The 16,786-nt window shown below is 34.0% G+C and overlaps 1 protein-coding gene across 1 annotated transcript in view; it reads left to right on the top strand.

Moving 5' to 3' along the window:
* The window catches only part of LOC149572771 (uncharacterized), a 103,267-nt gene that overhangs the window by 46,029 nt on the left and 40,452 nt on the right, over nucleotides 1–16,786 (top strand). Inside the window, exon 3 of the mRNA XM_089813843.1 lies at nucleotides 3,345–3,404. Coding sequence (XP_089669969.1) covers nucleotides 3,345–3,404 — 60 coding nt within the window. The remainder of the gene's footprint in view (nucleotides 1–3,344; nucleotides 3,405–16,786) is intronic.

The following is a 16,786-nucleotide window of genomic DNA, read 5'->3' as shown; positions in this document are numbered from 1 at the left end:
CGAATGCTGCTTGGATCCTCACGGATCCATACGTGGATCTGGATCCGAATCGGACCCGAGTCCGGATCCGGCCATTTCCAGGTGAATCCGGTAACTAAGATTAACGATTGATTTAAAAAGCCATATCTAGCACAGTAAGTACTCTTTCCATTAATCAAATCTTCAGAGGTAGAAGACTTCATGGATTTACTGGTATCCATGATAAATATTGCAGAGCAATTGTTTAGTACCAAAAAATGATTTTTTAAAGTTTTAATCGGAGATATGCCGAGTACGCTGTTAGAAAATAGAATGTGAAGTTGTTAACAGATTGGGCCTTTGGCAGATTGAGACTTAGTTGTTGCTGCTGTTTGGAAGTCTTTGGCTGTTTCAATGAATTATGTCTATGAATGTATGAAATTGAAACTTTAACTCTCATTTTGTTCATTTATTGCTATATTCTATGATGATTCGATGAATGATCATTGCATTAATGGTTTTGGATTAATAAATGTTATTATGTTGCTACGATGAATGTTACAATGTCATATAATTCTTGAATATATTTGAAATTTCAGATTTGGATATATATGTGTGTGTGTGTGGGTGTGTGTGTACCATCCCTTGCTTCGGATAAGAAAAAAAAACCATCCCGCAAACCTGTTCCTCAGTCTCCTTGTCTTGGGAACTTGGGGTAACATAGGAAAAAACCAACAATGAAGTTGAATGGGACGTTGTGATCACAAAGCTTGTTTTGTCAAAGGCAGAAGGTTGTGAGAAGCTGCTGGTTGAAGGTCACTCGACTAATGGAATTACAGGTTTACAAAAAGCTTCTTGCCTAAATTTGAAGCTCTGCAAGTTATTTGAAGAAGCAATTATTATTTGTAAGAATTTTGAATTCATCTTCTTTGCCCATTGCTTCCATGAATTTGCCGGGGTGGCACATTTGCTCACTGATAAAGGAATTGACTCAATGTCCTTTGCGTTGCTTTTCAGCTCATGGGTGGCAGAGTGGGATGTTGGAATATGAAACTATTTAAGAGAACGTGATCATTTCTTGGACAGCAAATACATTCCTCTATGGTTGACTTCTCTAAATGCGTGTATCAGCTTTTATTGGGCTTGTTACCAGGGGACTGGGTTGATAATGATCTAAAATTAGACAATTTTGATGTGTGTGAAGCTTTGCTTGCTGTAAGTGGTCCACCGTGACTCTTCCTAAGGCAAATTGTTAAGAGGAATTGGTTGGTGTTTTCTGTTCCGAAGCCAAGATTGTTTATGAAGCAGATTTTGACCAAAATTTGGCATGTTCTATGTTCATAAAGTTGTGGCAGTTTTAGCTATTAAACTTACGAGAAGCTGGCTAGTGGTTGCAAAGACCCCTTACAAGTATGTGTGTGCACATACATACATGCACACACACACATACTTGCTAACTTTTTGGGGAGATATTATCACAGTCTGACTTGCTATTAGAAGGTGGGAGGGAACAGGCATGGAATAAGTTGAAAGATATAAGTAAAATTACTGATATGGAGGAACCTTAAAGAAACACATGCCCCACAAAAATCAGTTCACAGAGATTTCAGCTGTCATTAAAGTTCTTGATGCACATACAACTTCGCCACAACAGAGTATCTTCCAAGAATACATATTTATTTTGAGAATGCGATGACGTTGATATTCAAAATCTCTGACGGATTTGCCTAGTTTGAATATAGTGAAAAAAATATAAAATTTAATAATCTCTAACATTATTATTTTTTCTTTCCCTGGAAAATTGAGACAAATGGCATGCTTTGTGACAAGTTTTTTCTGCGGGTACTAAATTTGAAGCAAAAAATGCTCTGCTAAAATGCAATATGCAAAGATATCATCAAAGCCTTTACCCATCGGCATACATATCATTCAGTGACTGACTTCTTTTCGCCAGAAAGAACTCCTAGTCTCTTTCTTGGCCTCCTCTCTGGTTCTTTGTTTGCTTTCTTCTGTTGTTGTTTGTATTTATTTTCAAACACCTTTGTGTGTTCTTGCTGCTGTTAGCCTCTTTGATGTAATCCTTGAGTCCCATAGACCTTTTGTTGGACATTAATATCATTATCTTATGTTATCTTATCTTATCTGCCAAGTATAGCTTTTTATGTGTTTCAAGCAGAGTATGCTAGTTTCTGTCAAGAATGCATATTTAATAGACAACTTCAAATTGTTGCAACTTGCAAGTCTTTAGTATGCAGCTGTACAATTGTTTCAATGTTTGACATTTCTTCAGATATGCTTTCTTGTATGAAAGTATTGCAATGACAGGAATTTAATAGCTGTCTAATTTTATAAAGTTTTTATTCAAACAACTTGGTGCTCCAAGACATGTGGCATTATAATTGCTTAAAAAAATTGAACTTGTAATGTCTTGGTCATTTTTTGTGACTTGCTTACTTGTTGACTTAATATCAGTACCTGTTGGATCTGTTCTGCACTGGTGGGGGATGCATATATGCTTATTTACTGTATTTTATGAGCTTTTTGATTAAAACTGATGATGAAGATTTAGTGTTTTTCGACGTAAGTGTCAACTAAAATGAATCTGTAATGCTGAAATTAATAGGTCCACTTGCTTGATTGTAAACTTTTTGAAGAAACAAATGTGATTTTGTAGCTATCTTCAATCAGGAATTCAGACTCATGTCTTTTATAAGATAATGCTAGTGACTATACCTGGCCATAGTTGTGTAACAAAAAATGTTCTTGGGAATAAATTAACAAAATCAAAAGATAAAAGTTCTTTTTTTCCAAAATATTATTGTTTAATCAGAAAAATTTTTGTAGGGAGAGGGTTAATGGAATATTGGGAAATAAAGTCCAAGTGGCAAAAAGTATGAAGAAGGTTTCCAAAAAAATAGAAATAAAACAAAACCGGTCAAAATCTGTCGAAGTCAGAACTTGTGATTTATCACATTCTGGAAAATTTGTTGGTGATTTAGTTGGAGAAAATTGGAAATAATTTGGCCTCAGCATTAATTTGAAAAATCATAAACTTTTACTGGGAAAATTGCAAAACAGAATCACGATTTTATTGTGATTTCTTTGTATTCTATGATAATTGATGCAAATATGTTGTAGCCTATGTTAGTCCCCAGGCTTTGGCTAGAATTTTGAACACTCATCTTGGCACTCGATAAAGTGAAATTGGGAACATTATGAAAATTGTAGTCAGATAAGAAAATCATGATTAATTGGAAACTTTTGTTGCACCGGTTCTAATCCTGAAACTCCTTGATCTTTACTTCTTGTAGCAATGCTTGGTATTTTTTTTGAGTACTGCAGGAGGGTCCTCGTATTAAGGGTTTTTTTGTTTATTATGTTTTTAGAATCTGGATACCAGAGTGAAGATAGCTCAGACAGTGGTGAAGAGTTAAATGCTGCAGAAGGTGTGTGCTATGTTTTGCCATCATCTCAGGGAAGCACTTGTTTACTTTTTTTAATAACCAAACAGTTTTGCTATTGTTGTTCTGTTTTTAGTAATCTTTTATTATTTGCAGTTTATATGATTGCTTGTACCAACAACTGTGAATTGTCATTGGTGCGTTATTGTTTTCATTGGATAAGGTGTTTTACATTGTCTCATTACAAAACTTAGACAGAATCATCAAAGAACTACCTGTAAAGGGCTCTGATGATATCTGATTTGCGGGAAGGTTTTCTCTCAGAACCTAGAAGGAGCATGCAAACAGGAGGACTAATTGATCATTATATATAACTACTTATATATTAAATTAAATAAGTTTGAAATATTCCTATTCGTTATAAAAGAAATAATATTAGTTAACAAAAATCAAAATATGGCATGATCATAGCTTTATTATAGAAGTTTCTAAATATATCTCAGAGTTTTCTTGTTGCCATGCGGCACATCAAACCCATGACATCACAAGCAATTCTGTCATGTTGAACAAAAACATTTTGTAATTGTCAATCATGCCTAGAATTTTGTTGGAATCACATTTTGTGAATTGGAGTCATTGCGTTTGCATCTGCAAAGGTTGGTGAACTGATTGCAACATATCAGGCAGTTCTCCCTTCTTGATTGACTTAGTTGAGTTTTGGATGGCTCCCAACCTGACCCCATTCAGTTGAATTTTTTAATTAATGCATCTTGGCTGCATGAAGCAAAGGACTTTGTTCACATGCCAAGTGGTGACAATCAAAATGTTTGACTTATGCTTTACCAAGAAGTTTTCATTACCACTTCGATCTGGCCAAATTTTTTTAAGCTCACATATGTTTGCATCATTAAATTTTAAAAAGGGTCCAGAAGTCGCGAAAATGGTCAAAATCGCTTGTCAGTCACAATTTTTACACAAATCGGGAGCTTTTTGGAGGCAAACTCAACATTTTGAAAAATTTGATGATTTTTTTGATATTTTTCTTATTTTTGCTTCTATGATTAATCATCCTTCAGTTTTGCCTGTCTCTTATCTCTCTGATAACTATAGTCTTTCGTCTTTCACCCCTTGCTTTGTGTTCTCTTTCTTGTGTTCCACGATGTTTTATTCTTGCCACTTCTACCTTGTTTGCGAGACTTTTCACTCTTGAGCCGATTTCTTGGTCTCCTTTGAATAGTTTCTTGTAATACTTTATTTTAGCTCCATGACTTGAACATTTTCTTTTTGTGGCAATTGTGTTCCATCTGCTGGTACTTTTGGATCTGTCAAGTTTATTTCCATTTTTGTTGATTCTCACATGATTTGGTAATCTACGTTTCATGATTTTTCATTCATGTTTCCCTACATATAATACTTCCTGGAGCATTGCCACTGGTTCCTGTAACAATCTGTTGTAGTTATGATATTATGAAGCTTGTAGTTATTTTTTTGCTACCTAGCTTCCATTCATTCCATCTCACTCTTAATAATGCTTCCATTCCATTCATTTAATACTGCTTGCACACTGACCAAGTAATTGTTGGTGACAGGGGAGTGGAGCATTGCCACTGGTTCCTGTAACAATCCGTTGTAGTTATGATATTATGAAGCTTGTAGTTATTTTTTTGCTACCTAGCTTCCATTCATTCTATCTCACTCTTAATAATGCTTCCATTCCATTCATTTAATACTGCTTGCACACTGACCAAGTAATTGTTAGTGACAGGGGAGTTTAGATCTCTTCCTATTCCCCTTTCCAGTCTCTATCTTCCTCACTCAAAATACTTGTAACATGATTTTGTTTGACAAAATTTTTAAACCTTGGAACTTGCACATTAATTATTTTCTTTTCTGACTGTTTATTTTTTTGATTGTTCCATATTTGTGTGGGATAACCTGTGTTATTATCCTTTGGCATTACTTTGTGTTCACCAACACTTGTTTCCCTTTCTGTTTGGTGCTATTTTCAATTGACCTAGGTCTTGTATGCAAAGTTGTCATTTACATTTGAAATAATTTTCAGTCTTTCTAGGATTTTGTTCATGTTGTCAGTTTCTTTTTCAGCTTGAGTTTTATTTCTTTTCATCACATACGAAAGGAAGAGTGCTGTCTAACAAAAATATAAACAAAATATGGCATTTGCGTAAGGTTCTAGGATAGAGAATAGATTCCAGAATTGAGAGATAAGTACCTTATTCTTTGTCTTTAAGAGATGAGGTACCTTTTGAAAAGAGACCCAAGCTCACCTTTGTTTGCTTCTGCCTATGGCTACATAGGTAATTGATGGCTTTCAGATTTGCTTGAAAAATGTGAATTGAAAAATCCTGCCATATGCCTGAAAAGCCTTGATCATGTTCTGAAAGGGAATGTGCTGCTGTTTGGAAAGCTGCATTGTGTTGCAAATAAGAAACCCAAATCACTGTTTAAAAATGATTTTTATTGAGAAAACATTGCGTTCCATTCTTTTATGTAACCGATACCCACATGATACTTGCACACCCAGTTATCAGTTTGGTCCAACTTGAATGTAGGTTTGGATAGGGTCTGCCTTGGGGGTCATTCAAGGTCCCTCTAGAGCAGTTGAGGATTTGTGCAACGTATTTGGCGGGGAGTTGACATCTAAGTGACAAATTTTGGTGCCTTTAAAATCAGATTTTTTGTTTTTTTATTTCCAACTTTGACCAAAAATTCAGACATGCCCCCAAACTCTAAAATGGGGATTGCAATGCAATTTAAAGACAAAAACAAAGTCATTTCTCTTATTTTAAATACAAAAATATAATTTTCACTTATCGTGAAGCAAATTGATGTGCACCACAATGCTTTTTGTGGTTTCAAAGGTCTTAATTGGGCTTGGTGGTGGTGGCTCCACCCCTCGATCCCACGCTATATCGTGATAGGGAACATGCTAGGGTGCTGCCTTAAAACTCTTGAAGGGCATTGCTCTGAGACCTTTGTGAGGTGTGTTGATGTGGGTTTTATGCCACAACAGCATGCAGAATTGAATACTGAGTATTCCAAATGAAATACCAAATCTCCAACTCTCTCTTGAATAAGGAAGCTTATATGCTAAACAATGTACCTGGATTGTGTGATCAATGAGGCAACCTCAAGGCTCCTTAATTGTGCCTTCCACTCTGTTGTAATGATGTGATATGCCAGTATCACAAAGGGACTTATGATGTACTTCAACTACTTCCTGTTAAATTTTGAACCAGAGATATAAGAAAATTTTAACAAGATAGGACAAATAAGACCCTGGGAAAAACCCTTTTCTCCGAGGGAAACAACCCAGCCCGCAAAACTTGTGCAGTTTATTTGAATGAAAAATCAATTACATTGCTCTGATATATTCAAATCTTTCACACAAACTGAACATGTGAAGCTTGAATAAATAAATACAAAGTCTCTAACAGATATCTCCTCAATAATTCACAACACAGACTTGATTTCTGCTGTTATGAAGAAACTCACACCCTGAGCTGAATATCACAAGTGTCTAAAAGACCTGGTGGTTTGAAACACAAAAGTGGAAGTCCCAACAGTTATAAAATGAAATCTCTGCTGAGAATAAATGGGAAGTGTCATGAGCAACTTCCGACAGTGGGAGAATAAGGTACGACACAAAACCATGACTCCACTTGTTGAAAATGGTAGAATAAAGAAAGTCTCTTCAAGTATCGAATAACCTTATCTGCCATAGACATGAGTGAGCGACACACGAGAGAAACATATAGCACAATAAACTTCAACACTTCCAACCAAACAACTGTTAAGGTTAAGGTTTGTGAAATCTATTGTACTCCCTGAATGCGAGATATAATGAATTCCTTCGTAACTCTAGTAGACTTAGTTTAGCCATCGATATCATCCAAGTTAGTGTGATCTCTTAAGGTAGATGTAAGATTTTCAAACTATTGTTGTTCCATCAATGCCATTCATTAGTAGATATCAATTTGCAAACAATAATTGAAGTAAATCTCATAAATATGCCATTCGACGACACAAGGCAAACTTACAATCAACAAGTAGCTAGTAGTTTGGTCTAAGGGAGTTCACCAAAGATGCATCCAAAATATCTTCCATTCAACTAAACACTATTTCTAATGAACATGAAATAAGATCTACTTTGAAGTGTGGAAATGTAGAAACCATAGAATACCGCAAAGCAACTCAAGTAATCCACCATGAAGACCATAATGAATTATCAATTACTTTGATAACATTATGGAAACAATTTCTCCAAGTCTCATTGGTGCAGGGCACCTTCCTCATTTTGATTTTTGGTGTGATTAGAGGTTAGTTAGGTATGTGTGTTAAACAAGAGATGCAATGCGTCATAGTTCCTGCCTAACACATAATGGTTGTAGAAGTGTAGATGAGTGAGAATCTAAATTAACATTGTGAATGCATTAATTTTTGCTTAGAAATGCACTTGTGATCTGATAGGATTGCTCATATTTTGTTGTTAAATTCTCATCCTAGAAATGCACTTGTGATTTGACAGGATGACTCATATTTTGTTAAGTTCTCGTGCTGTATTATTATATCTTTGGGCATTTAAGCCTAAGAATAAGAGGCCAAAGTCCCCAATATAGCAGTAAGTACTTAATATCATACTACGATCAATACATATGCTTTAGACAAATTTGCACCTTCTACTTTGACAACTTAAATTATGTGCAATGAGGAAAGATATCCATACCAATATTTGAATTATAGAACTTGAAGAAGTGATGAAGCATTTGGAGTATTACATCATATGTTTAAGCATATGATGCATGCTACTAGAGAACCATAAGTAGTTGGAATAACTCCCCCAACTATGTATTATTCTCATCTTGATTATCAAATGGAACTCACACTATTTTTAACCATTAGCACTAGACAAAAACTAGGATAGAGATATAGATAGAAATAAATAGTAGTATACAACAATAACAACATAAACATATATGCAAAGGAAAAAAAAGGATAGATAATATAGGAGGAAGAGGAAGAGAGATAAAATAGTAAAATAGAGTGATAACAACATAAGTTGTGTGTGAGAGAGAATTAAATATAATTATTTTTCTTAATAAAACAAATAGTCAAAATAAAATCATGGTTATAATAAAAAATTAAAATATATTATATTTTAATTAATGAAACTAAGAATTTAATTTTTATATTAAAACTCACATTTCTATAAGAAAAAATGAAATGTATTGATATATAAAAATATTATATATGTAAAACTAATTGTTTAATTTTACACAATTAGAGAAGGTTTACTATTTTATGTTTTGTATTTTCAAAATTTTCATAAAATTAAGTAATTTTTAATTATAAAATAATATCTATATAATTTAATATGTGTATTTGTAAATAATAAATAGATGTAATACATATAAATTTGATGTTGATGAATAAATATGATGTAATATATAAGAAATAAAATATAACTATTTAATTCTTATACATAGTTTATAAAAACATTATAATAATTTATATATCTTTTAGAATTGAATTATTTCTTTTTTGTGGTTATTTCTTTAGTATGTTTTTTTGATATAAAATATAATTATTAATTTAATATTAAAATATATATTTAAGTTTTAAATGTATTTAAACTAAATGATAAATTGTTTAAATAAAAAATATTAATAATAATAAATGATATAATTTATAAATTGTAACACTTATCAATTATACATATTACAAACACTATTATAAAATATAATTAAAAAAAATATTGTTTAATTTATTTTTATAAAAGTAAAATAATAGTAATAATTTAACTACTTTTATTAAAAAAACAAAATTTAAAAAAAAAATTAGAAATTTGAATACAAATATATAACATATTGAAATTACATTAATTTTAAAAAAAAATTAGTGTTATATATATATATATATATATAGAAGTATAATTTGAACTTATGCATTACATGGAGTTTTAGAAACAAGTTATATCAAATAGTAAAAAATAAACATCAATGTAAAACTAATAATAAATACATTTAAAATAAGAAATTAAAAATATTTAATAGATTGCGATAATTAATATTGATTAGACATGTTGTGTGAGGTGGAAGATAAAATGATTGAAAAAAAAAAATCTGATCAACTTGTCAAAAATGTGGAAAAGATAAAGTTGTAATTAATACATTCATTAATGCAAGATGAAGTTGTTAGAAAATATTTGTATTTTTTGTGGAAGAAAATTAATTTTCTCCCCCACCAAAAATAGTACTGACCAATAGAATGGATGAAAAATGTGATTTATAAGATAATAAAAAATTAGAAAAAGATATAAACATTTGAAATCTCATATAATCTTTTAAATTCTTTGATTTGATTGGTTAGTGTTAATGTCATATTTGCATTGACATGAATGCATAAGTATTCCTGCCTTGGCAGGAACTAATAATCTCCAGGAGTCCTTGGAGTGCAACTCATCCAAATGTAAGAGCCAAGTTGCTCATTAGGTCTTAGTTGCTCAAAAGTTGCTCAATAAGTCAAATATGAGGAGTGAATAATTAAGGGCTTTGATTATCTAAATAGGTCCTAGGTATCCTATCTAGGGTCCTAGAATGGTCCTAGGTGGACCCATTTGGCCAAAAAGCTTTATGAGCAAAAAGTTGCTCCAAAGTTGCAAAATTGTTCAAAAGTTGCTTGAGCAACTTTTGCAATTTTTGCAAGAAATTGCATTTAGTAGTTTTGGAGGTTGTAACTACCCATGCTGGGGTATATGAGCAGGGTAGATCATATTTTGAAGGGTTGGAAGAATTACCATCAGTTTTACACATGTGGAAGTATTGTACGGACATTTATGCAGGGTTTTCCTTTGTTTAATGCTGTAGTACAACAGAGTACGGATTGGTACAAGAGATCAAGTTGATGTTTTTGTTAGATTAGTTTGTCCTGGTTCTTTTTTATATTCATATTTGTTTTGGAGTTCTAGGGTTTGCAAGTTATAGATTTTTCTTGTTGACTACCCTGAGGAACATCTTCACAGGGCTGTTTGTGGAAAAATTGTTCTAACCTAATCACCCATTGTGGAAAATGCATGAAACCAGGTGGGGTGATAGGTTAGAATGTGTACATAGTGTTTTTGCTTTGTTCTACATTTTAATGGTTAGTTTCCAAGCCAAAAAGTGATGCCCTAGGTTGACTGCTAGGAGTATGTGAGCCTGGACAATTTTACAAAAGATGTTGTAGAGCACACCCATAATCATGCAAAAGCTAATGAAAGGATTTTCTTGGAGCCCTAGGATGTCAGTTTGAATATGCAAGTGGGAATGGAGGCTTGAGGTGAGGTTTGAAGAGTTTGGGAGAATTTTGTTTACTCACTAGACTGGAGGCCTCAAACCAAGGCTAGAAACTAGGCCATAAGAGCAAATAGGGTTGTGGGTGTCTTGGAGCTTTGGAAATCTGAATCTTGATGTGCTAGGAGATAGCTACTAGATTCCTAAGTTTGTTTTAGTGGTTTCTTGGGAGAATTTGGAGAATGGGAGCAAAATAGGGTTACTAGACCTAGTAGCCTTTAGGTCTAATTAGGCTTATGAGAAGAAATTGAGTTTTCTTTGGGTTTGGATGTGACCAGAAGTGTGGAATGAGGTTAGGAATGATGTGGAGGGTATCTACATCATCAGTAGACTCCAATGTAGTGGAAGTAGAAGATCCTAAGCGAGGGTTAGGGTTATAGGGAAGAGAAGGACTAGTAGGACTAGTGCCTAGAAGGGGGATTTGGTCTACACCAGACCAACTATACGTAGGAGGCAAGTTGGAGAGGAGTCTTCGAGGCTTGGATTGGTGGAAAGACAAAAAACAAGAATCATTGGATGATTCAAGGTTAAAACCTTAATTAGGGGTGTGTATTTGGATCGGACCCTAAGCCCTCTGCATCACTCATGCTTACAAATGACAAGACTTTGCCTTCTAGAGTAGTTCCCAGTACAATGAGTGGCCTAGATCGATTCAAGATCAAGGGCCAAGAGTTGAAGATGAGTAGGCACCACCTTAGCTCTATCTCATATACTTGATAAATACCTTTTGATGATGAGAAAATATCTCTTGATACTTAACTTTTCTGAACCTTGAACAGTTGTGATGGTGAAACTTCCCAAATTGCTTTATCTTCATGCATTCGTCTATCTCCTTTAAAATTCTTCACCTTGAATTGACAATATTGAATTTGCTTGTTCTTGAACCCTTGATTTCTTCTTGATGTTCTGACCTTTATTTGGCACTTGTAGAAGTGGTTAAGTGTGCCATGTAGCTGGATTATCTGATTGAACTTGGATTTGCAGAGGAAATTCAAGTTTGCAATAATTCCTTCCTTTGGCTTGTAGACTTAGTCATGATGTTGTACATGCACCTTGTGCTCATCTTGAATGTCTGGAACTTAAACTTGGATTTGCATCTTGTTGGCTTGATCGTCAACTTAGAGCCACCTTGTTTGATTGATAGACAACTTGTAGCTTGCTGGTGCATGAAGTCTTAATATTGTACTTTGCTTGAACTTCTTTCCAGTCTTTCCATGTTCCTAAACATCTCCATCCTTTAGCTCTTTTGGACTTTGCCTTTGGATTTTTCCATCATTAGCTTGAACTGTGTTCAATCTGCCATACACCGTCATATATTAGATTTTGATGTTTCAGACTTCCATTTTGAATTTGTAACATGGTTAGTAGCAAACAAACTTTCGAAATCTAGGATGTATCAATGAATTTTAACTTCTGAAAGTCGGATTTTGATTAAGTGAAACCCAGGTCCAAATTTGCATATTATGTTCTGATTCTTGGTTGAAAACTTTATCAAAATTATGTATCTACAGCCTCAAGTGCATCACAAAAAATTACTAAAATTGACATACCTTGCTGCCTTTGCAAAATTTCTGTGTTCATTCCTTCAGGTCTGCAAGAACTTAATCCATTTAATACTTTGTTTTCTTTTCACAGAAATCTGATTGTAGCCTCTTAGCTTAATGAATTTCAATCTTCTTTGTAAACAAGGCTAATTCTGATGCAATTTGCCACTTCAAGTCCTGATTTCATGCCCAGATTGATGGTTCGCAGCCCTCCAATGTTCTGATTTCCTTGAAAACGGAAGTGTTAGCAGCTCAAATTTTAATGATTTATCAATGTCTTCTTTCAATTCCAATCTTCGGGTATGTCAAAATTCCAATTGCCAACCCAGGTCTGCAAGTAACAAGGTGTGTTTTATTTATCAAGTCCTTTTTAATCACCTTTGTTTGACTCCAGCTATGTTGAAATTTCAGATTAGTCTCCAAATTTGGATTTTTAAGAAGTGATCTGTGCTCCTAGAAACTCGATCTGTCTTGCAAATGGTTGATTTGACTTGTTTTGTGTTTGAAATGAAGTGATCTGACCTCTTTTTATATGACAACTAAGTCCAAGGGGCATGTCTTCTACCCGGGCTGACTTGTCTTGGGAGCAGAAACTAAATTAAAAGTGAGTTATCTAAATTTTTGCATCCCTTCATTAATTTTTTTGGTCCTTTCACTTGCATTCGAACCCCATTAATCTTTAAATGATGTCTCCTTATTAAAACCATGGTTCAGGATTAAATTGATGGTCCCCTCATTGGTGATTTAATAAAACCAATCTCCTTTGTAAGTTCGATCACCTTTAATAAATCTCATCCTGATTTCTGTTAAAGACAATTAAATTCATGGCTTCTTTTCACAAAGTCGGGGCATCTTGGAATTTCATATGCAATTCAATAATATCCATTTCATTTATCCGTTTGATTGCCTTTAATAAATGCATATACTTGGCATTTAATGATTTTCCATAATCGTGGCCTTTCATATTGGGTTGATGGCCCTTCAATTAAAGTCAAACCTTATTTAATGGCAATATTTAATTTTCATCCATATTCAACTCCCCAAGTAAATGTTTTCATTTCACATTTAATAATTTCCTTTCAGAATTTAATGATTTGCCCTCCAGTCAAGGTTGATCTGCATTATGTGGTAGTTTGCTGGCCATCTTTATTGAGTTCTCAAATTATCTTCCACAAGTCGGAACTGAAGGTCTGATGTGGCAAAATTGCCACATCAGTGAACAGATTCCACACTGGATGTGTCAAGGCTTGCCACTTGAGAGTGTGGATTCCACTGCTTGATGTGTCAATCGAAATCAGCTGCAAAGAGTTGTTTGACAGTCACGCTTGTGGCAATTCAACCTAGTCGATTTGCAAGATTAAATGGAAGATTGGATTTGAAAATGTCAAAGGGATGTTGCAAAGTTCGTCAAGACAAGTGTATTCTAACCTCAATAAAGCAAGCATAACTCAGAAATTAGATGCCAATGCCAAAATAAAATCTTAAATTCTTTTCAAGTGTCAATCTGACTTGGCAACTTCAAGCTCAGAGACAAAGTTGGATTTTTCACATTTACATGGTAAGACAAAATTCAGACTTTACGATTCAGCATAACAATTTAAAGATCAGATTTCTAAACGTCAAATGCCATCCGAATTTGAAGTCCTCATAGGGCAGATTGAGTTTGAGAATTGATGTGGCATGGTGGGATTAAGGGCCTCATGTGTTAAGGGTTGCCACTTGAGTGGGCGGATTCCACTGCTTGATGTTGCAAGGTGACTCATGGCTGGATGAATTTCACTAGTTGATGTGGCAAGGTGACTCATGATTGGGTGGGTTCAACCAAGTGATATGGCAAGGGAAACTTATTGAAGTTTTCACTACATATTTCTAACCTTTGCCAATTACACTAAGTCATCCTTAACCAAACCTTGATGCCCTCAATGCCAATGTTTAACTTAATCTCAGACACTTGATCATCGTGCACTTTGTCAAATTTGCCATTTCTCAGTTGCTCTCAATACTTTCAACTCCAAGAGACTTGCAAAATTCGAAACTGTTGCAAATCTACTCTGCCAACAGTAAGCGAAAAGAGGGGGTACCCATTTGCAATGGGGTGATGGTGTGAAAACCTCACAACAAGGTGCATTGCCCTTGAACCTTATCCAGCTAGTGCTCTTAGACCCCTACCAAGCTCATATGATTTGCTAAGTACTCTGTAAGTCCAAGTTTGTGAATTATGGTTCCAAGTTTTCCTATAAGTCTTCGTTTACAAAATTGTCATCAAATTGGACAACCTTCCCTAGTGTAACTTGATGCTTACTTGTTTTCCTTTTTGTTTGGAAGATGATTTTTTTTGTTTTGTGTAATGTCCAGTTTTCTGGGACATCAAAGTATTAATAGGCCAGCCCTAATATATTTTAAAATTGAATTATCAAAGTCAGTTTAATATAATATAGAGGATTAATAAGAAATAGATTGGCAAGAAGACAAGGGGTTAGGGAAGGGACGCTGAAGAGTTTGTACAAATCACTGCTAATCACTACAGAGAATTGGAGAAGATTAATGAAGGACCGCTGATATTCATTAAAACATTTGAGTCATGTTAGTCATCCGCCAGCTAAGTGAAGTACTTTACATAGAAATGATCATTATTACATGGGCACTAATAGGATAAGTAGGCCGACTCTAATGTGGGCCTTACAATGTAGTCAACATGACCATCGGAGCTAGTGAATGAAATATAAATACGTGGAATATCTGTCAAATACGCTTATCTCATGAAGTGTAGTAGGGTCATCACTAATATGAAGGGGTGGAGTAAGACTAAGATTTCCTATTGTTAGTGCAAGTATCAAAGGTATGTATCTAAATTTATGAGGCACATAATTGAGAAATATAATTTAAGAATAGTTAGGGAAGGTGTGATTCTCTATGTTATCAATATTAATGTCTAATGGCATGAAAGATTAAATAAAGGGATATTGATGTACAACTAATTATTTATTCTTGAGAATTCTATTTAACTAATCGATGTAGTCTCTCTCTTATTTGTATATACTATAAGAACTATTTGCCTTGATCTTTTCCTCCGAGAATGTTCTTGCAGGAAAAGGAGGATCAACACTAGATTTAGAAGGAGCCTGGCATTTCATTAGAGGCAACTTTGAAAGAGAGAGAGCAGATAGAGGATATGATTTAGTCAACTTTCGGTGATCTCGGTCATATTGATACAGAGGGAGTAAACCATTTTGAGATGGATTCTCTAGTAATCAATAAATTGTAGCAGTCAAGAGGATTGGGATTCATGAATATCTCGTGACTATGTGATTTTAATTAGCCTACCTTGTGTACATGAGGAAGTGAGGACTTCCAAATGATTGTCACTTGTATTTGTAGATTTTATTGAAAGGTGGCGATCTTACAATAATTTAATTTTCTATTATGATGGATATCTTACGATGTCTATGCAGATCATGATAGATTATACTTTACATGGTGGATGCTTATATGGTAAGCATTATGAGAATGCGTGTGCACATACCTTATAAACATTTTTGAGTACATGGTGAATGTTATGCAAATTGATGTTCTAGAGGCCACTACATAGAGTACGTGGTGACTATCATACGAATTGATGTTGTGGAGGCCATTACTCATAGAACTTGGTGAATATCATGCATCTCACTCGGGAGGCCATTACTCAAAGAGTATTTGGTGGATATCATATGTTGATATTATGTAGACCAATACTCAAATGTGATATCAAAATGGTGAATATCATATGTTGATATTTTGTAGACCATTACCTTATTGAGTACATGGCGAATTTCAAGTGTTGATATTTTGGAGACTATTACTCAGAGTATTTGGTGAATATCATATGTTGATATTTTGATTGCCAAAACTCATGATATCAAATGTGATATCAAAATAGTGGAAATCTTCTGGTCAAAGATTTCCTTAATGTGTCATTCGTAAAGATTGCCAGCGTGTAATATCTGTCTTGTATTTATCCTCCCTAGCTAAGAGGGAGTGTTGATGTTTGGTAGCTTCAGTTGGATAAAACTATGGCTATATATAATTATATATGAGATATAATTACATATGAGATATAAGTTTATTATATTAGAGAAATTAATGTAATATATATATATATATATATATATATATATATATATATATATATATATATATATATATAACAATGATTAAATTTCTATTATATTAATTATCTAATTAACAAATAGACATGTCTCATGAATGGGACATGTCTCTTCATGGCTTATTCTCAATTTAAATAAGAGGTCGCTGCCATTTGGAAAATGCATACCAAATATTATGGCAGTGCTTAGTACATTTGCAACGAACCTTGGAAAACTAACACATTTCAGGATCTTGAGGATGTAAACCTTCAGTTTCTACATGGTTAATTAGACGCAAGCCCGTTTCAACATCAACCGTTGTGAATTCATGTCAGAGTTCACATCTGGAGTTATAGATGCATGTCATAGTTTCCAATCTGATTGTTGGTACCGTGTTTAAGATTGGATAT

The sequence above is a fragment of the Cupressus sempervirens genome, chromosome 2 (genome assembly GCF_028749045.1).
Source record: "Cupressus sempervirens isolate cs-2001-9-10 chromosome 2, ASM2874904v1, whole genome shotgun sequence".
NCBI classification, from domain to species: domain Eukaryota; kingdom Viridiplantae; phylum Streptophyta; class Pinopsida; order Cupressales; family Cupressaceae; genus Cupressus; species Cupressus sempervirens.
This window is presented reverse-complemented; position numbering and strand designations above follow the sequence as displayed.